General features: G+C 35.0%; 1 protein-coding gene and 1 pseudogene across 1 annotated transcript in view; one reads left to right on the forward strand and one right to left on the reverse strand.

Annotated features, from left to right (window-relative positions):
- DPYD (dihydropyrimidine dehydrogenase) overlaps nucleotides 1-25560 on the forward strand; it is a 795794-nt gene that overhangs the window by 198957 nt on the left and 571277 nt on the right. The window contains exon 5 of the mRNA XM_032422959.1: nucleotides 223-384. Coding sequence (XP_032278850.1) covers nucleotides 223-384 — 162 coding nt within the window. The remainder of the gene's footprint in view (nucleotides 1-222; nucleotides 385-25560) is intronic.
- Nucleotides 19384-19925, reverse strand: LOC116643910 (annotated as a pseudogene).

Genomic DNA, 25560 nt, shown 5'->3' on the forward strand with positions numbered 1-25560 from the left:
AATTGTTCATTTATGAATACACCATATATTGAATATTCCTATATGTCAGGTACTCTGCTAGTTATTACTTGATGTTTTCTGATGGTAAACATTATTGTAACCTCTCTATCTTATACATGTCTTAATCTTCAACTCAATTACCTAATAAAAAATTGGGTCATATTTTGAACGTTTAAGGTACATTGTTACATAATAAAATTTTATTTTATTCTATTTTTCTAGAACTATTATGGAGCTGCTAAGATGATTTTTTCTGACAACCCACTTGGTTTGACCTGTGGAATGGTATGTCCAACTTCTGATCTTTGTGTAGGTGGATGCAATTTGTATGCCACTGAAGAGGGACCAATTAATATTGGTGGATTGCAGCAGTTTGCTACCGAGGTATGTAAGCTGTACATACTGCTTTTTTTTTTGCCCACCCCTAAAGTACAAAAATCTTAAAGTTACTTTAATTCTTGGTGCTCTTTTGATATCCAACATTTTTAATATAATACATAGTTAACGTGTATTGTTTTATGTCATAAATAATATTTTTATTCAACAAGGGCTACAAAAATTAAACTTCATAAAACCCTGTGTCAAATTAATTGCAATCCCAGAAAGTCATTAAAATATTCTGAGTGAAAGTTATATAAATTAGAGGGCCTGAAAAGAAATTTATTCATTAACTCTACATTAGAGTGTGACAAGGGGACGCCATTATAAAAAGGCTATCTTGCCTGATTCTTTTTCCTGAAATTCTCTTTAACCTTTACAGCTTGAAATAATACATCAGCATTATTTTGTGATTTTTTTTTTTTTTAGTAGTAGAGGTTAGAGAATTTTCAAAAACCCTAACACTGAATAATATTCTTTAAAATTAAATTTTATAAACTTTTAGAATAGGAGCAGGTGTGTTATTTGGATACAAACTTATAATAAAATGAAAGCATTTAATCATACAAGTTTGATTCTTAGCTTTCTCTTTTATAAATCCTTTGTCAGTGACTGATACTCTGGGACATCTTATGCTCTCTGGTGTCCCCTCTTTGGAGTCAACTACCAAGTTACTTTCTATGTATCATTTAAATGATCAACTTATATCGAGGTTACAGTAAGATTGTATAATCCTCGTGGTCCAGTTGGCTAGAAGGCCAAATTAAATATCTGTCAACAGTAGTTTTTTACTTAATAACTTCCCTATCTGGTTTTGTCAACTCAAACACAATGTATTCTTTCCTTTTAGGACCCTTCCCATAATGTCCCTCAAGGTTAAGTCTCACTTTGCTCTTAGTAATAAATCAAGGTTATTCCTTCTCTGCTTTCTGACAAGTTAATTCTAAGCAAGGGCTCCTAGGAATGAGAAAAGAGAAACAACTTGATGTTGTGAGTTGTTGCAATAAATTATTGGATTTAATTTCTTTTCTTACCAAATTCAAAATTGCATTAGGCTTACCTGACCATTGTAAGGTATGATCTTTACAACCTGGGAAAATCCTTAGTTATTGATAGAGAAGATTAACTTGAATTCTTCCACATCTTTCTTTGGGGACTCCTTGCTTCTTCACTATAGCAGGGCAAGCTTGCAAGGATGTAGCAAGTGAAAGGGCATACAATATGTATATGAACTAACGCTGCATTTCAAAACAAAATAAGTTAAAATAATAATATTATGTGTTGATGACCTGGATGATAGAGAGACACTATTCCTCCGAGAACTCTCACTTGTTGTTGATTTTAATTGAGGTATAATTGACAAACATTATTATAATAGTTTCACGTGTACAACATAGTGATTCAGCATTTCTATACATTGTAAAATGATAATTATAGTAAGTCTAGTTACCACCTGTCACCATACAAAGTTAATGCAATGTTATTGACTATATTCCCCATGCTGTACACCACATCCCAATGACTTATTTATAACTAGAAGTTTATACTTCTTGATCTGCTCACCTACCTGCTCAGCACCCCTTTGCTCTGGCAACCACCAGTCTCTTCTCTGTATCTCTAAGTCTGAGTTTTTTTTCATTATGTTTGTTCTGTTTTTTTTAGATTCCACCTGTAAGTGAAATCATGTGGTATATGTCTTTCTCCATCTCACTTATTTAACTTGGCATAATACTCTCAAGGTCCTTCCAGGTTCTAGCAAATAACAAGATTTTGTTCTTTTGTATGCCTAAGTAGTATTCCATTGTATATACATGTTACAGTTTCTTTATCCACTAACCTGTTGATGGACACATAGGTTGTTTCCATATCTGGCTGTTATAAATAATACTGCAATGAACATAAGGGTGCATTTCTTTTTGAATGAGTATTTTAATTTTCTTTGGATAGTTACCCAATAGTTGAATTGCTTGATAATATGGTAGCTCTGTTTTTTAGTTTTTTGAGGAACCTCCATAATGTTTTCATAGTGCACCAATTTATATCCCTACTAATAGTGCACAAGGATTACCTTTTCTTGTTATTTTTTTTTTCTCTTTTTGATAAAGGCCATTCTGACAGGTGCAAGGTGATATCTCATTTGGTTGATTTTCATTTTATTCATGATTAGTGATATTGAACATCTTTTCATATGTCTGTTGGCCATCTGTATGCCTTCTTTGGAAAGAATGTCTATTCAGATCCTCTGCTTAATTTTTTAACTGGATTGTTTGGGTTTTTGTTGTTGTTGTTGAGTTATATAACTCAGTGTATATTCTTTATATGTTGTGTTCTTTATATATTTTGGATATTAATCCCTCATTGGATATATGTTTTACAAATATCTTCTCCCACTCAGTAGGTTGTTTTTTCATTTCGTTGATTTTTTTTCTATGCAGCTTTTCAGTTTGATATAGTTCCATTTGCCCATTCATTTATTTTGGCTTTTGTTTCCTTTGTCTTTGGAGTCAAATCTAAGAAAAAATCACTAATACTAATATCAAAGAGCTTGCCACCTATGATTTCTTCTAGCAGTTTTATGGTTTTAGGTCTTACATTCAAGTATTTAATCCATTCTGAGTTTATTTTTTGTGTATGGTATAAGAAAATGGTCCAGTTTCATTCTTTTGCATGTAGCTGACCAGTTTTCCCAGCACCTTTTATTGAAGAGACTGTCTCTTCCCATTTTATATTCTTGCCTCCTTTGTCATAAATTAATTGACTTTATATGTGTGAGTTTATTTTGGGGCTCTCTATTATGTTCTGTTGATATATGTGTCTGGTTTCATACCAATACCATTTTGTTTTGATTACTATAGCTTTGTAGTATAGTTTGAAATCAAGGAGTGTGATACCTCCGGTTTTGTACTTATTTCTTAAGATTATTTTGCTATTTGAGGTCTTTTGTAGTTTTGATTAATTTTAGAATTATTTGTTCTAGTTTTGTGAAAAATACCGTTGGAGTTTTGATAAAGATTGCATTGAGTCTCTAGATTGCTTTGGGTTGCTTTGGGTAATATGGACAATATTTAACAATATTACTTCTTCCAATCCATGAACAAGGAATACCTTTTTGTTTGTGTCTTCTTCAATTTCTTTCATTAATATCTTATAATTTTCAATGTATAGGTGTTTCATCTCCTTGGTTAAATTTATTTTTAGGTATTTTATTCTCTTTGTTGAGATTATGAATAGGATTGTTTTCTTCATTTCTCTTTCTGATAATTTATTGATGGTTTATATAATCAATAGATTTTTCTATATTAATTTTGTATCTTGGAACTTTATTGAATTCATTTATTCTAACAGTTTTCTTTTTCTTGGAATCTTTAGGGTTTTCTATATATAGTATCATATATTCTGCAAATAGTAACAGTTGTACTTCTTTCTTTCCAGTTTGGATGCTCTCTATCTTTCTTGCCTTATTGCTATGGATAGGATTTCCAATACTGTTTGATAAAAGTGGGGAGAGTGAGCATTCTTGCCTGTTCCTGGTCTTAGAGGAAAAGCTTTCAGTTTACACGATTCAGTATGATTTTATCTATGGGCTTGTCATTATAAGATCTTTATTATGTTGAGGTACATTCCTATTATACTGACTTTGTTGAGAGTTTTTATCATAAATGGATATAGAATTTTATCAAATAATTTGTCTGCATTTATTGAGGTAATTATATGATTTTTATCTTTGGGTTTGTTAATGTGATGTATTTCATTGATTGATTTGTGGATGTTGAACCATCCTTGCATTTCTGGAATAAATCCTACTTGATCATGGTGCATGATCCTTTTAATGTATAGTTGAATTCAATTTGCCAGTATTTTTTAAGGATATTTGTATCTATGCTCATCATGTTTAACAGCCTGTAATGTTTTCTTTATGTATATCTTGGTCTGGTTTTGGTATCAGGATAATGGCCATCTCCTAAAATGAGTTTGGAAGCCTTTTATTCTCTTCAATTTTGGGGGGAAGAGATTAGGGAAGGTATGTATTAAAGCTTTGAATGTTTTGTAGAATTAACCAGTTAAGCCATCTGGTCCTGGACTTTTGTTTGTGGGGAGGTTTCTGATTTCTGACTCAATCTCCTTACTAGTAATTGGTCTATTCAGATTTTATGATTCAGTCTTAGAAGACTTTAAGTTTCTATGAATTTATCCATTTCTTCTAGTTTGTCTGTTTGTTGGCATACAGTTGTTCAAAGTAGTTTCTCATGATCTTTTGTTTCTGTGGCATGTTGAAATTTCTCTTTCATTTCTGATTTTATTTATTTGCTCTGTCTTTGGTGAGCCTAGATAAAGCCTTGTCAGTTTTGTCCATCTTTTCAAAAAATTAGATCTAGTTTCATTGATCTTTTCTATTGCCTTTTTTTAGTTTCTATTCCATTTAATTCTACTCTGATCTTTATTATTTCCCTCCTTCTAATAACTTTAGGCTTTGTTTTTTCTTATTTTTGTAATTTCTTTAGACATTAAATTGTCAGTTAGAGATTTTTCTTCTTTCTTGAAGTAGTCCTGTATTGTCAACTTACTTCTTAGAACCACTTTTGAGGCATCTCATAGATTTTGGTATGTTGTATTTCTGTTTTCATTTGCTCTAGGTATTTTTTTTTTTTTTAATTTCTCCATTTTTTCTATGACCCAGTAGTTTTTCAGTATCATGTTGTTTAATTTCCATGTATTTGTATTTTTTTTTGAGTTTTCTTCTTGTAGTTGATTTCTAGTTTCATACCATTGTGGTTCAAAAAGTTGCTTGATATAATTTCAGTCTTCTTTAATTTATTGAGACTTATTTTGTGGCCTACCGTGATGCATCCTGAAGAATGTCCCATGTACATATGAGAACAATGTGTATTTTGCTGCTTTTAGATGTAATATTTTGTAGATATCTATTAAGTTCATCTGGTCTAATGTATCATTTAAGACTGATGTTTCCCTATTGTTTTTCTATTTAGATGATCTATCTATTGTTGTAAGTGGAGTGTTAAAGTACCCTATTATTATTTTATTGCTGCAGATTTCTCTTTTTAGGACTTTTAATGCTTGCTTTATATATTTTTGTGTTTCTGTGTTGGATGCATATATATTTATAAATGTTATATCTTTTTGCTGGATTGACTCCTTTCTTATTCTGTAGTACCCCTCTTTGTCTTTTATTACAGTCATCGTTTTAAAGTCTCTTTTTTTTTCTGATATGACTATAGCTATACTTTCTTTTTATTTACATAGAATATCTTTTTTTATACTTTCTTTTTTTTTTTAAGATTTTATTTGACAGAGAGAGAGACAGCGAGAGAGGGAGCACAAGCAGGGGGAGTGGGAGAGGGAGAAGCAGGCTTCCCGCTGAGCAGGGAGCCCAATGAGGGGCTCGATCCCGGGACCCTGGGATCATGACCTGAGCCGAAGGCAGATGCTTAATGACTGAGCCACCCAGGCGCCCCATCTTTTTTTATATTTTCACTTTCAGTCCATGTATCCTTACTTCTGAAGTGAGTCTCTGATAGGCAGTATGAAGATGTGTCTTGTTTTTTACCCAGTCATCCACTTTATGTCTTTTGATTGGAAAATTTAGTCCACTTATGTTTAAAGTGTTTATGATAGGTATGTACTTATTGCTATTGATTTTATTAATTGTTTTTTTAAGATTGTTTATGTATTTCCTTTCTGTATCTTTTTTCTACTCTTTCTCTCCTTCGTGGTTTGTTGATTTCCTTTAATGTTATGTTTAGATTACTTCCTCATTTTTTGTGTATTTACTCTACATTTTTGATTTGTGGTTATTTTAACATTCACATATATCATCCTATGTATATTACAATTATTTTAACTTGATAGCAAAGTAAGTTTGAACACATGCCAATACTCTACATTTTTACTCTCCCCAGCACATTTTATATTTTTATTGTTACATTTTACATTTTTTTATTTTGTGTATTAATTAATTATTATATTTAATTTTACTATTTTCATGTTTTAACCATAGGAGATATATGTGATCACTCTATTACCTTTAATGTATTTACCTTTTCCAGTGAGATTTTTACTTTTGTCTGTTTTCCTATTATTAGTGTCATTTCTTTTCAGCTTGAAGAAGTTCCTAAGGCTCGTTTAATAATGCTGAGGGTTTTTTTAGCTTTTGTTTGTATGGAAAAGTCTTTATCTCTCTCTGTCTCAATTCTGAATGATAACCTTTCTGGGTAGAGTATTCTTGGTTAGAAGTTTTTCTTTTTATCACTTTGAATTTCATGTCACTTATTTTTGGCCTATAAAGTTTCTGCTGAGAAATAGCCTTATGGGATTTTCCTTGTATGTAGCAATTTGATTTTTTTTTTCTTGCTACTTTTAAGATTCTCTATTTATCTTTAACTTTTCACATTTTAATTATAATGTTTCTTGATGTAGCTCTCTTTGGGTTTATCTGAATTGGAAATCTCTGGGCTTCTTGACCTAAATGTCTTTTAGGGACCTTTTCAGCCATTATTTCTTCAAATAAATTATTTGCTCCTTTCTCTCTCTTTTCTCCTTCTGCCAATGCCTTCATCTCCAGGGAGAGTTTCCAGTATCCCCTGTCTCTCCAGCAGGTGTTTTTAGATTAGGAAATGAATCTCTTCACCTATGGTAGACATGCTTTTCAAACTGCTATTTTTTCATTGGGTTTCAGGGTTAGTGGGACTGCATGTGAGTCCTTTAAAAGACAAATCTCAATTTTCTATATCATTTTAGGTCCCTTGGATTTTAGCCCCTCTGGTTTTCTAATTTAGGTGTTTTGGGGGTTCATCTCTTTGGTGCAGATCCCAGGGGTTGGGGTACTTGACGTGTGACACTAACCCTTCACTCTTCCAGGGGACGCACTATACTGGTGAGATCCCTCTATATTGTGTGTTGCTGCCCCAGGAGTAGGTTTTTTTGTCGAGACCATATCTACCTCTTCTACCTGTCTCAATATGGTCTTTTTAACCTTTGTTGTCGAGAATAAGTTCATCTAGTATTTTGATCTTTTTCAGAGGGAAATAATTCATATGTAACTTTAGATTTGGTGTGTCCCTGGGAGGAGGTGAGTTCAGGATCTTTCTATTCCACCATCTTGCAGAAGTCCCCCTTTTTCAACCCTCACTTGGTTTTAAGGAACTACTTCCACCCCATCCCAAAGCAGTTTTTTGTTTGTTTTGTTTTGTTGTGCGTGTGCTTTGTTTTGTTTTTTAATTTAAGGCATAGCATAATTTAGGATGGCATTAAATGCATTGCATGAGAATTGTGGAGTTTAAAATAGGAATGTATATGGGGTGCCTGGGTGGCTCAGTCATTAAGCGTCTGCCTTCAGCTCAGGTCATGGTCCCAGGGTCCTGGGATTGAGCCCTGCATGGGGCACCCTGCTCAGCGGGAAGCCTGCTTCTCCCTCTCCCACTCCCCCTGCTTGTGTTCCCTCTCTCGCTGTTTCTTTCTCTGTCAAATAAATAAATAAAATCTTTAAAAAAGTAGGAATGTATCTTACTTTTATATTTCAATTATACTTTATAAAACAGTGACTTCAAATATATCTGTCAATTCATAAATAAGTCTTGTAATGGAACTATGAGGAAAAGCTCTCTCTTTTTTTAAGTAAACCTCTTATGGCAAGATACTTTAAAAAGTTTTGTTATTCATAAGTCAGTGGGTGGTTTACTTAAACTTACCCAGCTGTCAGTGTTATGAAGATAAGCAAAAGACAAACAACATATTGACTGCCTGTGAAAAGAGAAAGTAGAATGTGCAAAATACCATTATTGTTTCAAACTACTAAACTATTGATACTTAAGATGAAGCAGAATATGTTGCAAATAATTTTATTTATTTTGGTTGTTTGATAAAACAATGATTGATTTTTGACCTTTAAAGAAATACAAATCTGTTTTTCAGCCAAATTAAGGAAAGGTTAGGAAAGCAGGCTAAAATAGTAAGATATTTTTCAAAATTGCTTTTCCTGTAATTTATAAGTGATTTTAAAAATATCAACTTTGTAGTTTGCCATTATTGGTTAAATCCATACCTTTTACTTTTCTATTTGAACATGGGCATATGGAACATAGAGATCATAATAGAAAACAAATAAATCACACAAAGAATAGCCTGCAGTAGAATCAGGAGACCAGCTGCTTTTTTCTTGTTGTTGTTCTGTCTTGTCATTATTATTCAATCCTTTGCTATCCCCACATCTGCAGTGACCTTGCTTCAGACATTTTTGTGTGCCTATGGAACAAATAGGCTATGGGGTCATTCTGACTCTCTAGGAGGCAGTTTTTCCTAGTTCAATTAAGTATAACAATATTGCCTCAATAAAATAACTTGAAAATAATAGTCTGGTGTGGATTCTCTTTTCAATCTCAGGAGGGTTTTAAAATTTTTTTACACAAATGTGGCCCTTAAAAATTTTATTTTGTAATGTGTTTGAGTATGTAATTGAATTTTTAAGAAATCATTACATTTATCACATGTGTAGACCAAAGAGACTTTCATTGTTTCTCAGATTTAACTAATGAATTGTTATAAAAGGAGAATGAAATGAGAACACATCTTTCTACTCATTTTCTAAAGTTTGAAAAATAAACTATAACTACATATTTAGCTGCATGTTAAATCAGTTCCCTTCTGCTGATGTTTACTAGTTATGCAGGCAATTTAAAGAAACTAAAATTAAAAGTTCAAGGTTCTGAAATTTGACTTTAAATGTTAAGATGAATGAGGGACATAAGATTACTACTTAAAATTGCTGCCTCGGTTATGAATTTTTAGAAATACATTAGATTATGGAATTGTTATCTAAAAACATTATTTGGTTTTCACAATCAACATTCTATGAGATTATCTTAATACCTATTAAATACACTGTTTTATGAGGTTTATACTTCTTGACACTGCACTTTTAGTTTTGTTTTTATACTTTTAGTTAAGAATGGAACTGATAAATGGAATTCTAGACTAAATCAGGTGACTCACTGAGAACAGAATTACTCTTTAGATTTTTTTTAACTGTATCTCTTAGCAGGTTTTTTATATCACCTTTCATTTGATATAACCCAGTTCTTGTCTCACCATCATACACTATTTATACACCATCATATACTATTTGTTTTTATTTCTATATTTTACTGGTTAGACACAATTCAAATCAAATTGATCAGTGCCTATAATACAATAAAAAATACTGTAATGCAATTCAAACAGCCAGGTGTTACAAGCCTACACTAAGAGATACCTTACAATTATTTAAATTACATCAACATTTATATTTTGCTTGAATACTACAGTAAATATTTTGGAGAATTGTGAATGAAGGAGGAACATGATTACTCGAGTTAATTGTGATTTAATAGGACAAATATTATTTCTGTCATATCTTCATTTTGAACATGGAGGTCACTAAAAGCCTTAACATTTTGCCTTCTACAAGCATAAGTGAAGAGATAATAGAGATATGTATACTAATATATAATAGCGTATTGCATGTTCTCTCTCAGGTAATGTATTTTTGTGGTACCTTTTATCTATCAAATAGAAAAGTAGAGACAAAGAAAAAGAGTAAGTGTAATTCTCAAATTACAGCCATTATCCAAAAAATGTACATAAACTGTGAGATTGGATATACTCTGTGTGTTATGTTGATTGCTTTATAAGTACGATAAAATGACTGAGATACTTTAGAGAGTGAGCAAGGACATTATTAATAATTAATTCAGTGCAGTGGGCACAAACCAGGATTATCCCAGGCAGACTGACTTGTATGAACGTCCAGTGTAATAAGTTCCCATTAGGTAAGGATTCAGTTAATCAAACATTGAGGATTGATTAGAATTAAGTGTTGTTGTAAGCTGTTTCTGGACTACAGGTCCTGAGAAACTACATGCCTCTCAAGAAATAATACAAGCCAACAACTAAAATTTTGTAGCAAACTTAATAATACATACTGCACTTACATTAGCATCCCTGGACTGATAATTCAATCTTCATTAGTTTTTGTCACTTGGTTTTGGAGGTGATAAGACCTTTGTACAAACAAATTTAGAAAAAAAGTTGTAGCAAATAATCTTAACAATTGCATAATTTTGGTAACTTTCAAAGTTATTACCCCCAAATCTCTGAAACATATTTTTATGTCTTAAAGCTATAGATGGTAATAAATAGTTTTAAAATAAACTAAAATATTGTGATGAAAATCATCTAGCAATTTATCCAGTCCTACAGTTTTATTATCAATCACTATGCCAGCACTGAGTATTTTTAATAGATTTCTAAAGCTTTTTGGAGAAGAATGTCAGATATTTAGTGAAATCTAGCAAGACATTATTATTTTCTATTAACTACTAAATTAAGAACAAAAGGAGAGACACAAATCAAGCCTTAACAGATATTACTTGTATTTTCATCCCTGAGAGCAACACTTGACCAGGGTACAAACTATTGATTTTATTAATGTGTAATGTATATTATTCATGTACATCTTATTTCTCCCATAAATAATTATTATTTTTTTGTACAAACAGTATTCACAAACTGCTAGTAATACTGGTAATAAATAGAAGAGGTATAGAGAAATTTTATTCAAAGACAATTCAAGTTTGGGACAAAGAGGGAAGTGTGAGATATCATTAATCTAATACCTATTCTCTAATCCATATTCTATTTATAAATGACCTGCAAAAGGGATTAACCATGGCAGTTTATCTTCATTTTAGATTAGATACATTAACTGATAGATTTTATTGACCACTTTGCCAAATTGTATCATAAATGTGCTAGACTCATTCCTAAATTTACTTATAGACCAGCTATCATCAAATCAGGCTTAGGCTCTCCAAATTAAAATAAAACTTTAGATATAATCTTAAGCTTCAGGGCCCTTCATAAAATAGGCCCCTTTCAAGGCTCTGTATTTAAATTTTATAGTAGTGCTTTTTTGTAATTTTTCATGGAAGGAACCCAAAGTTTATCATCTTAGGACCCACAAACCCTGGGTCCTGGATCTACAATACTCCTTCACTGGCCAGAAAAATAAAATAATAAATAAAATAAAAGCTTTTTAGTAACGTGCATAAACAAAGAAAACAATCAACATATGCTCATCTTAACAACCTATTTTAATATAGTTGCTTCATGTCACACAAAAACCTCATTTTGTGAGTTGTGAGGTACAGTGACTGAGGGAAATGTTGCTAAACCAACAAAGTGCAATATTGTGAACTTGCAGCCAGAAAACCTGGGTTTAGAGTGAGTTTGCATTGATGACTTATAACAATATCTGCAGCAAGTGAGAGATTGTGAAATGATGGAAATTAAAGCACTAGCTTTGTATTCTAGATCTGCCTTTATTACATGTGAATTTGGGGTATTTCATTAATTTCATGGAGCCCCTTCTTGCAAATAATGGACATGATCACATTTACCTGAAGGGTTATTTTCTTTATTTTTTTTCCTCTTTTTATTTATTTATTTATTTATTTATTTATTTATTTATTTATGTATTTATTTATTTTATTCCAATCTTTTTTATTAGTTTTGATGTAGTGTTCCATGATTCATTGTTTGCGTGTAATACCCAGTGCTCCATTCAATATGTACCCTCTTTAATACCCATCACCAGGCTAACCAATCCCCCCACCCCCCTCCCCTCTAGAACCCTCAGTTTGTTCCCCAGAGTCCATAGTCTCTCATGGTTCGTCTCCCCCTCCGATTTCCCCCCATTCATTTTTCCCTTCCTGCTATCTTCTTCCTTTTTCTTTTCTTTTCTTTTTTTTTTTAACATATTATGTATTATTTGCTTCAGAGGTACAGGCCTGTGATTCAACAGTCTTACACAATTCACAGTGCTCACCATAGCACATACCCTCCCCAATGTCTATCACCCAGCCACCCCATCCCTCCCAACCCCCACCACTCCAGCAACCCTCAGTTTCTTTCCTAAGATTAAGAATTCCTCATATCAATGAGGTCATATGATACATGTCTTTCTCTGATGGACTTATTTTGCTCAGCATAATACCCTCCAGTTCCATCCATGTCATTGCAAATGGCATCAAATTCCTTTTGATGGCGGGGCGCCTGGTGGCTCAGTTGGTTAAGCCACTGCCTTCGGCTCAGGTCATGATCCTGGAGTCCCGGGATCGAGTCCCACATCTGCTTCTCCCTCTGACCCTCCCCCTTCTCATGCTCTCTCTCTCTATCTCATTCTCTCTCTCAAATAAATAAACAAAATCTTAAAAAAAAAAAAATTCCTTTGATGGCTGCATAATATTCCATTGTATATATAAACCACATCTTCTTTATCCATTCATCTGTCGATGGACATCTTGGCTCTTTCCATAGTTTGGCTATTGTGGACATTGTTGCTATAAACATTGGGGCGCATGTACCCCTTCGGATCCCTACATTTGTATCTTTGGGGTAAATAACCAGGAGTGCAGTTGCTGGGTCATATGGAAGCTCTATTTTCAACTTTTTGAGGAACTGGCATACTGTTTTCCAGAGTGGCTGCACCAGCTTGCATTCCCACCAACAGTGTAGGAGGGTTCCCCTTTCTCTACATCCTCACCAACATCTGTCATTTCCTGACTTGTTAATTTAAGCCATTCTGACTGGTATGAGGTGGTATCTTATTGAGGTTTTGATTTGGATTTCCCTGATGCTGAGCAATGCTTAGCACTTTTTCATGTGTCTGTTGGCCATTTGGATGTGTTCTTTGGAAAAAATGTCTGTTCATGTCTTCTGCCCATTTCTTGATGGGATCATTTGTTCTTTGGGTGTTGAGTTTAATAAGTTCTTTATAGATTTTGGGTACTAGCCCTTTATCTGATATGTAATTTGCAAATATCTTCTCCCATTCTGTCAGTTGTCTTTTGGTTTTGTTGACTGTTTCTTTTGCTGTGCAAAAGCTTTTTATCTTGATAAAGTCCCAATAGTTCATTTTTGCCCTTGCTTCCCTTGCCTTTGGTGATGTTTCTAGGGAGAAGTTGCTGCGGCTGAGGTCGAAGAGGTTGCTGCCTGTGTTCTCCTCTAGGATTTTGATGGACTCCTGTTTCACATTTAGGTCTTTCATCCATTTTGAGTTTATTTTTGTGTGTGGTGTAAGGAAATGGTCCAGTTTCATCTTCTGCATGTGGCTGTCCAATTTTCCCAACACCATTTGTTGAAGAGACTGTCTTTTTTCCACTGCACATTCTTTCCTGCCTTATCGAAGATTAGTTGACCATGGAGTTGAGGCTCCATTTCTGGGCTCTCTATTCTGTTCCATTGATCTGTGTGTCTGTTTTTGTGTCAGTACCATACTGTCTTGATGATGACAGCTTTTATAATAGAGCTTGAAGTCCGGAATTGTGACCAGCTTTGCTTTTCTTTTTCAACATTCCTCTGGCTATTCGGGGTCTTTTCTGGTTCCATACAAATTTTAGGATTATTTGTTCCATTTCTTTGAAAAAAGTTGATGGTATTTTGATATGGATTGCATTACATGTGTAGATTCTCTAGGTAGCATTGACATCTTCACAATATTTGTTCTTCCAATCCATGAGCATGGAACGTTTTTCCATTTCTTTGTGTCTTCCTCAATTTCTTTCATGAGTATTTTATAGTTTTCTGAGTACAGATTCTTTGCCTCTTTAGTTAGATTTATTCCTAGGAATCTTATGGCTTTGGGTGCAGTTGTAAATGGGATCAACTCCTTAATTTCTCTTTCTTCTGTCTTGTTGTTGGTGTATAGGAATGCCACTGATTTCTGTGCATTGATTTTATATCCTGCCACTTTACTGAATTCCTATATGAGTTCTAGCAGTTTTGGGGTGGAATCTTTTGGGTTTTCCACATAAAGTATCATATCATCTGCAAAGAGTGAGAGTTTCACTTCTGCTTTGCTGATTTGGATGCCTTTTATTTATTTTTGTTGTCTGATTGCTGTGGCTAGGACTTCTAATACTATGTTGAATAGCAGTGGTGATAGTGGACATCCCTGCCATGTTCCTGACCTTAGGTGGAAAGCTCTCAGTTTTTCCCCGTTGAGAATGATATTCACTGTGGGTTTTTCATAGATGGCTTTTATGATATTGAGGCATATACCCTCTGTCCCTATACTCTGAAGAGTTTTGAACAAGAAAGGATGCTATACTTTGTCAAATGCTTTTTCTGTATCTATTGAGAGGATCATAGGGTTCTTGTTCTTTCTTTTATTAGTACCAATTGTACCACATTGATTGATTTGTGGATGTTGAACCAACCTTGCAGCCCAGGGATAAATCCCACTTGGTCGTAGTGAATAATCCTTTTAATGTACTGTTGGATCCTTTCGGTTAGTATTTTGGTGAGAATTTTTGCATCCATGTTCATCAAGGATATTGGTCTGTAATTTGCCTTTTTGATGGGTTCTTTGTCTGGTTTGGGGATCAAAGTAATGCTGGCCTCATAAAATGAGTTTGGAAGTTTTCCTTCCAGTTCTATTTTTTGGAACAGTTTCAGAAGAATAGGTATTAATTCCTCTTTAAATGTTTGGTAGAATTCCCCTTGGAAGCCATCTGGCCCTGGGCTCTTGTTTTTTGGGAGATTTTTGATGACTGCATCAATTTCCTTAGTGGTTATAGGTCTGTTCAGGTTTTCTATTTCTTCCTGGTTCAGTTTTGGTAGTTTATACATCTCTAGGAATGCATCCATGTCTTCCAGATTATCTAATTTGCTGGCATAGAGTTGCTCATAAAATGTTCTTATAATTGTTTGTATTTCTTTGGTGTTGGTTGTGATCTCTCCTCTTTCATTCATGATTTTGTTGATTTGGGTCATTTCTCTTTTCTTTTTGATAAGTCTGGCCAGGGGTTTATCAGTCTTATTAATTCTTCCAAAGAACCAGCTCCTAGTTTTGTTGATCTGTTCTACTGTTCTTTTGGTTTCTATTTCATTGATTTCTGCTCTGATCTTTATTATTTCTCTTCTCCTGCTGGGTTTAGGCTCCATTTGCTGTTCTTTCTCCAGCTCCTTTAGGTGTAGGGTTATTTGTGTATTTGAGACCTTTCTTGTTTCTTGAGAAAGGCTTGTATTGCTATATACTTTCCTCTTAGGACTGCCTTTGCTGCATCCCAAAGATTTTGAACTGTTGTGTTTTCATTATCATTTGTTTCCATGAATTTTTTAAATTCTTCTTTAATTTCCTGGTTGACCCATTCATTCTTTTTTTTTTTAAAGATTTTATTTATTTCACAGAGCGAGATACACAGCGAGAGAGAGAACACAAGCATGGGGAGTGGGAGAGGGAGAAGCAGGCCTCCTGCAGAGCAGGAAGCCCGATGCGGGGCTCGATCCCAGGACTCTGGGATCACTACCTGAGCCGAAGGCAGATGCTTAACGACTGAGCCACCCAGGCGCCACCGACCCATTCATTCTTTAGTGAGATGATCTTTAGCCTCCATGTATTTGAGTTCTTTCAGACTTTCCTCTTGTGATTGAGTTCTAGTTTCAAAGCATTGTGGTCTGAAAATATGCATGGAATGATCCCAGTCTTTTGGTACTGGTTGAGACCTGATTTGTGACCTAGGATGTGATCTCTTCTGGAGAATGTTCCACGGGCACTAGAGAAGAATGTGTATTCTGTTGCTTGGGGATGGAATGTTCTGAATATATCTGTGAAGTCCATTTGGTCCAGTGTGTCATTTAAAGTCTTTATTTCCTTGTTGATCTTTTGCTTAGATGATCTGTTCATTTCAGTGAGGGGGTTGTTAAAGTCCCCCACTATTATTGTATTGTTGTCGATGTGTTTCTATGCTTTTGTTATTAATTGGCTTATATAATTGGCTGCCCCCATGTTAGGGGCATAGATATTTACAATTGTTAGATCGTCTTGTTGGATAGACCCTTTAAGTATGATATAGTGTCCTTCCTCATCTCTTATTATAGTCTTTGGTTTAAAATCTAATTTGTCTGATATAAGGATTGCCACCCCAGCTTTCTTTTGGTGTCCATTAGCATGGTAAATGGTTTTCCACCCCGCCACTTTCAATCTGGGAGTGTCTTTGGGTCTAAAATGAGTCTCTTGCAGACAGCGTATCGATGGGTCTTGTTTTTTTTTTAATCCAATCTGATAGCCTGTGTCTTTTGATTGGGGCATTTAGCCCATTTACATTCAGGGTAACTCTTGAAAGATATGAATTTAGTGCCATTTTATTGCCTGTAAGGTGACTATCACTGTATATTGTCTGTGTTCCTTTCTGGTCTATGTTACTTTTAGGCTCTCTCTTTGCTTAGGGGACCTCTTTCAATATTTCTTGTGGGCCTGGTTTGGTGTTTGCAAATTCCTTTAGTTTTTTTTTTGTCCTAGAAGCTTTTTATCTCTCCTTCTATTTTCAGTGACAGCCTAGCTGGATATAGTATTCTTGGCTGCATATTTTTCTCATTTAGTGCTCTGAATATATCATGCCAGTCCTTTCTGGCCTGCCAGGTCTCTGTGGATAGGTCTGTTGCCAATCTAATGTTTCTACCATTGTAGGTTACATGTCTCTTCTCCCGAGCTCCTTTCAGGATTTTCTCTTTGTCTCTGAGACTCTTAAGTTTTACTATTAGTGTTGGGGTGTTGACCTATTTTTATTGAATTTGAGGGGGGTTCTCTGTGCCTCCTGGATTTTGATGCCTGTTTCCTTCCCCAAATTAGGGAAGTTCTCTGCTATAATTTGCTCCAATATACCTTCTGCCCCTCTCTCTCTTTCTTCTTCTTCTGCGATCCCAATTATTCTAATATTGTTTCATCTTATGGTATCACTTATCTCTTGAATTCTGCCCTCGTGATCTAGTAGTTGTTTATCTCTCTTTTTCTCAGCTTCTTTATCCTCCATCATTTGGTGTTTTATATCACGAATTCCCTCTTCTGCCTCATTTATCCTAGCAGTTAGAGCCTCCATTTTTGATTGCACCTTATTAATAGCCTTTTTGATTTCTACTTGGTTAGATTTTAGTTCTTTTATATCCCCAGAAGGGTTTCTCTAGTATCTTCCATGCTTTTTTCAAGCCCAGCTAGTATCTTTATAATCGTCATTCTGAACTCTAGTTTTGTCATCTTACTAATGTCCATATTGATTAGGTCCCTGGCAGTCAGTACTGCCTCTTGTTCTTTTTTTTGAGGTGAGTTTTTCCATCTTGTCATTTTGTCCAGAGGAGAAGAGATGAATGAGAGAACAAAATGCTAACAGGGTAACAATGACCCCAGAAAAATATGCACTAAACAAATCAGAAGAGACCTGAAACTGGGGAAAAGAAAGGGAAAGAAAGAAAAAAGAAAAAGATAAAAACAAACAAACAAAAGAACAGAATATGATCAAATATGATCAGGCTGGTGCGTAGATCAGTGCCACAGACTAGATTTTGGGTGTATTTTGGTCTGTTAGGAGAAAGTGCCTCCCAAAATTTTAAAGAAAGAAAAACTTATATATGTACAAAAATAAGGGTAAATATTATGAAAGGATTGAATATGACTGCAAAGATGAAAATTATAAAAGATTTTATAAAAGGAATTGATAAGAAAGTTGAAAAAAGAAAGAGGTTTAAAAAAAAAGGAGAGAATGTAATCAGGCAGGAGACTAGAACAAAGCCATACACTAGAGATTTAGGGTACTGTTAGAAGAAACTGTATCCCAAAATTTTAAAGAGAGAAATATATATATATATATATATATATATATATATATATATATACCAAAAATAAGGTTAACTAGTATGAAGGGATAGAATATGACTTTATAAATGAAAAATAAAAAAGATTTTTTAAAAAAGGGATTGATAATATGTTGTTTGAAAAAGGGAAAAAGAAAAATTCCAAAAAAAAAAGAAAAAGAAAGTTAAAAAAAAATTAACTTTGAAAGACTAAAGAGTCATGGGAAAAAAGCCATGAATTCTATGTGCAGTATTCCCCTAGTGCTGGAGTTCTGCTGTTCTCATTGATCGGTAAACTTGGTCTTGGCTGGCTGTTCTTGCTGATCTTCTGGGGTAGGCGTCTCTTGCGGTGGTTCTCAAATGTCTTTGCTGGAGGCGGAATTGCCCCGCCCTTGTGGGGTCCGGGCTAAATAATCTGCTCCGGTTTGCTCTTTGTAGTTTTTGTTCCCTGCAAGCTTTTCATACAGCTTTGGAGGAAGAGTGAAAATGGCGGCCTCCCAATCTCTGTCCAGAGGGGCCAAGAACTCGGGCCCCACTCCTCAGTGAGCCCTCAGATATCAGCAGTCACTCACTCCCATCTCCCTGGTCTCCGAACGCACTCCATGCTCACCCGGCCTGTGACCGAGTGTTTCTATCTCTGGCACAGGACCCCGTGTGGAGTCTCCAAAACCCAGCAGATTCCTGCTGTGGGCTCTCATGCTGCTCCTCTTGGGGGAGGAAGGGGGGTCTCCCTGGATCTGCCGCTTTTGGGTCCCTGCTGGAAGAGCAGTGGCCCGACTGTCCCCCGGCTCACGGTTTATGGCAACCCCGAGTTGAGAGCCCACTCCTCGGCTCCGTCTCTGTAGCCTGCTTTCCTGCTCCGATACCTGGGAGCTCTGCCGTACTCAGGCACCCCCAGTCTTCCTGTGACCCCGAGGGTCCTGAGACCACACTGTCCCAGTGAGGATTCCACATCCTGCTTAGCCACTGGAGCAATGTCCCTCAGCGGAGCAGACTTCTAAAAGTTCCGATTTTGTGCTCTGCTGCTCTATCACTTGCCAGAAGTGGCCGACGGAGGCCCCCTCCCCCTCCATCTGTCTTCCCGAATATCACCTTGGATTCACTTCTCTGTATGTCCTACCTTCCAGAAAGTGGTCGCTTTTCTGTTCAGAGAGTTGCTGCTATTCTTTTCTTCGATCTCCTGTTGAGTTCATAGGTGTTCAGAATGGTTTGATCCCTATATACCTGAATTCCTGGGACCAGACGAAATTTAGGTCTCCTACTCCTCTGCCATCTTGCTCCTCCCCTCCTCTTTTTATTTTTATTTGCATTTATTCTGTGCAGAATTTACTCCTGGGCCATAAGTTTTTGTTTCTTCAGTTTCTTCTGTGATATCTTTTTCTTCTGTGCAACCTCCTCTTCTGGTTTAGGAACAATTTGCTCTTTTTCAGTAAGGATCATCTTGATGTGGCAGGGAGAGCTCACATGTGGGTTAATCTGACCATGAGCCCTGTATGTTCTACGCCGCATCTTGGGAGCTTTGTTCACCTGGATGTGCTCAATGACCAGAGAATCGACATCTAAATTCTTAAGTTCAGCATTACTCTCTGCATTTTTAAGCATGTGCAGTAAAAATTCAGCAGTCTTCTTGGGCCACCAACCCCCTGTCCAGCCCCACTGTTTGGCCTGGGCACACCTACGAACTCCAGCATTGTAGTGACGGAATGGCACACACTGCTTCTATAAAGTGACGTCTTTCAGATACTTGGTGGCTTTTTGGATATGCATACCCTTGATGGCCTGGGCAGTTTCACATGTGTTCTTAAAGTGAACATGAAAATTGAACCTCTTGATTTACATTATTTCGTAGGGTTTTCTGGGTCAAGCAAATAGTGAACCATTTTTAGAGGTCACCTCAGGCCGCTTAGGGGAAGAGGAAGAGTGGTGGCTCCTCCTAAAGGGTTATTTTCAAGATTAGTCAAGTTCTAAGTGAAGTACCTAACACTGTCCAGTGCAATAGAAGTTTGTTTAATGTTAACTATTTTTTAATCAATTTGATCCTTAGTTTCCTCATGTCTGAAATGGGAAAAACATTAACTAGTCTTCATGTCTCAAGGGTGGTTTATCAACATTTGAAAGTCAGATATCACAAAAATGCATTGAAGTGCTATACAAGTATGGTGTACTTTTATAACTCTACATCCAATATATATACTCCTGTGGGCTGCTTACAGTTTAGAATGATGTAGTTTTATTGGTTTGAGTTTTAACAACTTAAAAATATGTATTTTCACAAATATACTTGATGAATAGAAGTATAAAATAGTAGCAAGCAGTGATATTATACCAATATGGATCACTTGTAAGAGGCATGAGTTAAGATTTAAACCACCCATTTTACTCCAAAGTATAATGATAAATGAAATATAATAAGCACACAGTAAAAGTTAATAGCTGAAGTAAAAAGGAATGTAAATACCTTTTGGGGCCAGAAGTGTAGAAACGTTCAACAGTGAACAAAGGACTTGGGTCTCTCTCTGCTAGGCTCTGCATAAATAGTCAGGAGCTGCTGGGGAATTTTACTGGTGTAGGGTACTAAGTACCCAAAACATTATGAGGGGTAGAAAACAAGACTCACCTACCCCTGGTAGAAAGTTAAATAAGTAGGTGCAACTACTTTGGGCCTGGGCCTTATATGAAGCTTCTGAGAGAAACAGAGACAGCTGTGACCCAGTGGTTTAAGCATGTGCCTAGTGACACAGTAACTTGCTTCTGTGATATGTCTAAGTAGTGCCTGGGGACTGGAGCTCTGGGCTTCCAGTACGAAACCTGGTTGTGTAGTTGGGAAGAGGGAGAGGTAAGGCTGTTGCAGGTTGGATGTCACTACATACTTGATATAAGAAACAAGAGCAAGTGCAACAACAGAAAAATTCCACTTAGGATAAGTCAAACAAAAAGTTCAAAACTACATTAGAAGAGCTAATGCTCCCAGTGATAATCAAGACTCAACCCAGAGATGATGACTGTATCCTACTGAACCACAAATAATACCATAATCGGGTCTTTTAAATAAATAAGCATAAAACAATAGCCATGAAAATAAGATAAAATTATGTATTAAAAAAAAACCAACAATGAGTTTGGTATGAAAAATAGTTGATTAGAAATATTCGGTGAAATTACAATATCAATAAGAAGTTAAATTTTGAAGTAGATATAGACACAGATGTAATTGGTAAACTAAAAAAAAACAAAAAAAGATCTGAGAAATTCAACTAGAGTATAGTAAAAAGATATAAAGAAAGGAAAAGTATAATGGAGAAGGTAAGAAGCTTAGAGGCTCCAGTATACAAAGAGTTCTTGAAACGGAGATTGGCAAAAGCAGTCTTAAAGCAGTTATGTTAGAGAATTTTCCAAAAAGAAAGGAAAAATTTAAGTCCCTCACCTACACCCATGGTTGCAATAATGTGAAATACTGAGGATCACAAAAGAATCAGAGCTTCCAGAAAATTGTAAAAAAAGATCACTTTAAAACCAAATGACAAGTAAACGGACCCCACACTTCTAATCAGCATTAACAGATGTGAGAAACAAAGGGTACAATATTTTTAAAGATCTAAGACAGGACATTAATAAAAATACTTTTCAGACATTTTAAATCTAAGGTGGCTCATTATTTAATTTGTTATTTATAGAGAACTACTAAAAATGAGTTATTCTTTAGTATGAATGAAAGGAACCTGGAATAAAAGAGCGGGTCAACAATGAGCAAAGAAACCAGCAAAATATGATGGTAAAAATAATTAGTGAGTGTAAAGTAATTATAAAACTTATTTTGGGGTGTTAAAAATGAAAACAAATGTTTTTCTAATATTGACAAGGAAGGCATTTGAGGTGGAGGTGGGGAGTATAGTGGGTAGTTAAGTGTCCTTAGGGTCTTCTATGTTGGGAGGAAAAGGGAGTACTTAATAACTTGAGAGTATATTTTTAAAAACATTGAAATATCGATGTTAAAAATTTAAAACTAATCAGAAAAAATATGGAAATACAATCTGTAACTTTCAAGCAATCATAGAAACAAAGAGAGGTAGGTGTGGAGAAAACAATCCAGTGTTGACAGGAAAGCCAAAATAAAACATAAAAGAGAGAGAAGCAAAGAAAAAGCAGAGTAAACAGGAAACATAAAATGGATAGCAGAAACACATCCGAATATATAATTAACTACAATAATTTACATTTGTTAAATTTGTGCATGGAAACAAATATGACTAGTATCGTTTTAAAATAAATCCTATAATCAGCTGTATGATGTCTAGCAAAGAATGACCTTAGCAGAAGGTTTGAAAATAACATGGTTGAAAAAGATATGCTATGCAAACACTAACTATAACAAGTTAATGTAGTGATACTAATATGTAACATAAGTAGAATTTTGAGGGGAAAATATTAATAAAAATAAAGAGAAAAATAATCAAAAAAGAATAAATGTCTTAAAGGATGTAACATTCATAAGCTGTATATATGTTGCAACACAACCTTACCCAAAATTAGTAAGGTTTTTATTTGAATAAGATTCATTAGATTGATTTAATAAATCAAAAGCTTCCTGTAATCCCCTAATATAGAGTGAATACACCTTTTCATACACTTGTGTAACATTTATCAAAATTGACCATGCACTAGGTCAGAATAATTACATATATATTTCCAAATGAGTATATATGACTGTACTTTTTCTACTACATAACTAAATGAGAAATAAAAATATTATAAAAATGAAACAATAACAATAACAAATTTTTGTCTGGGAATTTAAAAAAACACATTTATAAATGATTCATGGTTTAAAGAGGTCATCACAGGGGCGCCTGGGTGGCTCGGTTGTTGAGCGTCTGCCTTCGGCTCAGGTCATGATCCCAGGGTCCCGGGATCGAGCCCCACATCGGGCTCCCTGCTCCGCGGGAAGCCTGCTTCTCCCTCTCCCATTCCCCCTGCTTGTGTTCCCTCTCTCGCTGTGTCTCTCTCTGTCAAATAAATAAATAAAATCTTTAAAAAAAATAAATAAATAAAGAGGTCATCACAATTGGAATTACACAATATTTAGAACTGAATGAAAACTTTTGCTGACAACCTATGAAATGCAGCCAAATTCGCTTTTATATGAAAATTTATTGTGTTAGGTGTGTATAACAGGAAAGATAAAGTGATGTCTATCTTAAGGAGCTAGAAAGAGAGCAAATGGTGTGGGGATGGGTGTGGCAGTGGTGGTAAATTCTAAAAAAGAAGAAAGGAAATGAAAATAATAGAAAAATAACAAAACAGAACATAAAAGCAAAAATAAAGATGATCTACAAAACAGAAAGCTGGCTCTTTGAAAATAGTAAATGCTTATATGGCATATCATATAACAACCAGTGCATTTTAGTTATGATTGCCTTCTAATTACTGTTCTTTTATTATTTTCTTAATCTGTTTACAAGTAGCGTTGGCACCAATCATTACTGCTGTTTTCCAAAAAATCATATAAATACAGAATAAGCAATTGAAGCAGATAGGACTGGGGAGGATCTCTGTAGTCCACCATGTCACCACCACTTCCTTTTGCCCCCCTGCTAACCTCTTGTCCCCTGCAAGCAGTAACGTGGATTGCCTGGTTCCTGGCAGCTTTAGTTTCCAACTCTAGCTTTGAACACACATCCGAGTGACTAGCTAGGTACTAAGCAGTGTCTGGATGCAAAGGATACAGTGATGAACAAGATAGGGATGATACTAGCCCTTGGGGAACTTACTGCCTAGTAAGAAAGAAAGACAATTAAGCGAGCAAATTACAGTGAAGTGCTGAGGAAGCAATGAGACTGTACTATGGGAGCCAGTAGCTAGGAAACCGAATAGCCTAGCAAGGAGGGGAAGTTGAGCTGAGAAGGTGAAATTTAAACTGGGTCCTGAAAAGTGTTCATGAAAGGCAGCAAAGTCAAGAGTGGGTGTGTATTCAAGGCACAGAATAACATGAGCAAATTCTGAAGGCAAAAGAGTACATGTACTGGTTAATTTGAACCTGCATATGGTTTTGGATCAGTAAAGTTTCTCATAACTGAACTACGTACCTATGTTTTCAAATTGTATTTGGTCAACTTTAATTCAATTGCAGCTTCAAATCCCAAATATAACATACAGTATATTTGTAATAAAAATATGAACTGTAATATAAGAATAATAACTTAGGTATCAGTTCCATTGTCTATAAAGTGAGCAATCTTACCTAACTTTGAAGACTGGTAGGACTGGAGATATAAATGTTAAACACCTAGGAGAGTGCCTTATAAAGAGAAGGCATTAATTTCAGGAGGTTATCATCATTGGTTCATTCAGTCTTCACAATAAGTTGCTGAAATAATTATTGCTTCCTTAATTTTAGAGCTGACATTTAGAGAGATGAAGTCATCTCCAAGATAACATGTGACTTTTTTTTTTTCTTTTTTAAGATTTGTCTTAGGTATTATCTTTCCTTCCTTCTGAGTAAGTTTTCTTTCTCATGGCCTCCAAGAGCACCATATGTGAAAATGAAGCCTACATGGGACAGGTTGATTGTAATAATTTTTCTGTTTTTAAGACATGTGAATACTCTGTTCCCCAGAGAGCTATTTACTAGTGAATCTACGTTTTATTCATACTGGTTTCTAGTGCATTGACGGCATGTAAAGATATTTACTGAATTAAAGTGGAAATTGAATGGAACACAGTATTCTGATCTCAAATTACATGGTATTTTTACCATGCCAGAAATGTCTCATAATAATGTTTATTTCAATGATAAGAAAATAATGAAATAAGATCTTTAGGAATTACTAATATATTAACAATTTTGATAACTGAAAAGTTGACATGACATGGAGTTTTTCTTTTTTCCCATACAGTTGAAACAAAGTTCCTACTTTTGGTGTCCCTTGTTTAATGTTGTGAAGAAAACTGTCAGGTAGCCTAAGAATTTTTCTTCTCAAAGGATGACTGCAGTGAATAGTATATACTCAGTATTTCCTTTCACTTCTTTTACAAAAGGAAGCAAGTTACAAAGAAAATTACATAGAAGCCTCTCTTGGAAGGCATGTAATTTGAGGTAACTTACTTTGGATGAACAAATAACAATCTTTCTTTATTTAAAACATTCAAAATGTAACCAGACGGCCATACTACTAATAAATAACTCAAGGAAACTGAAACCAGCAAAATAAAAATCTATTACTTTTATTAAGATTTTTCTTAGACCTCCACTGATAAAATAGTATCTTTTTAGGAATTACCTGAAATTATGTTTTATTTTATAGTGAAAGCAAGTTAAATGCTCACAAAAACATAAACCTCTTAAGAGGTACAAAGAATACAAACGCCTTCACACAATTCATCCTTCAACTATGGAGGCATTCCAAAGTTTCCAGGAATATTTTATTTGTCTTCATTTTGCCATAGTTTATTTTTGCTGTTGCTTGGTTAATAAGAATAAATAGAGTAACTGAGTAAGAATTATAG

Source organism: Phoca vitulina, unplaced genomic scaffold (genome assembly GCF_004348235.1).
Source record: "Phoca vitulina isolate PV1807 unplaced genomic scaffold, GSC_HSeal_1.0 scaffold2, whole genome shotgun sequence".
Classification (NCBI taxonomy): domain Eukaryota; kingdom Metazoa; phylum Chordata; class Mammalia; order Carnivora; family Phocidae; genus Phoca; species Phoca vitulina.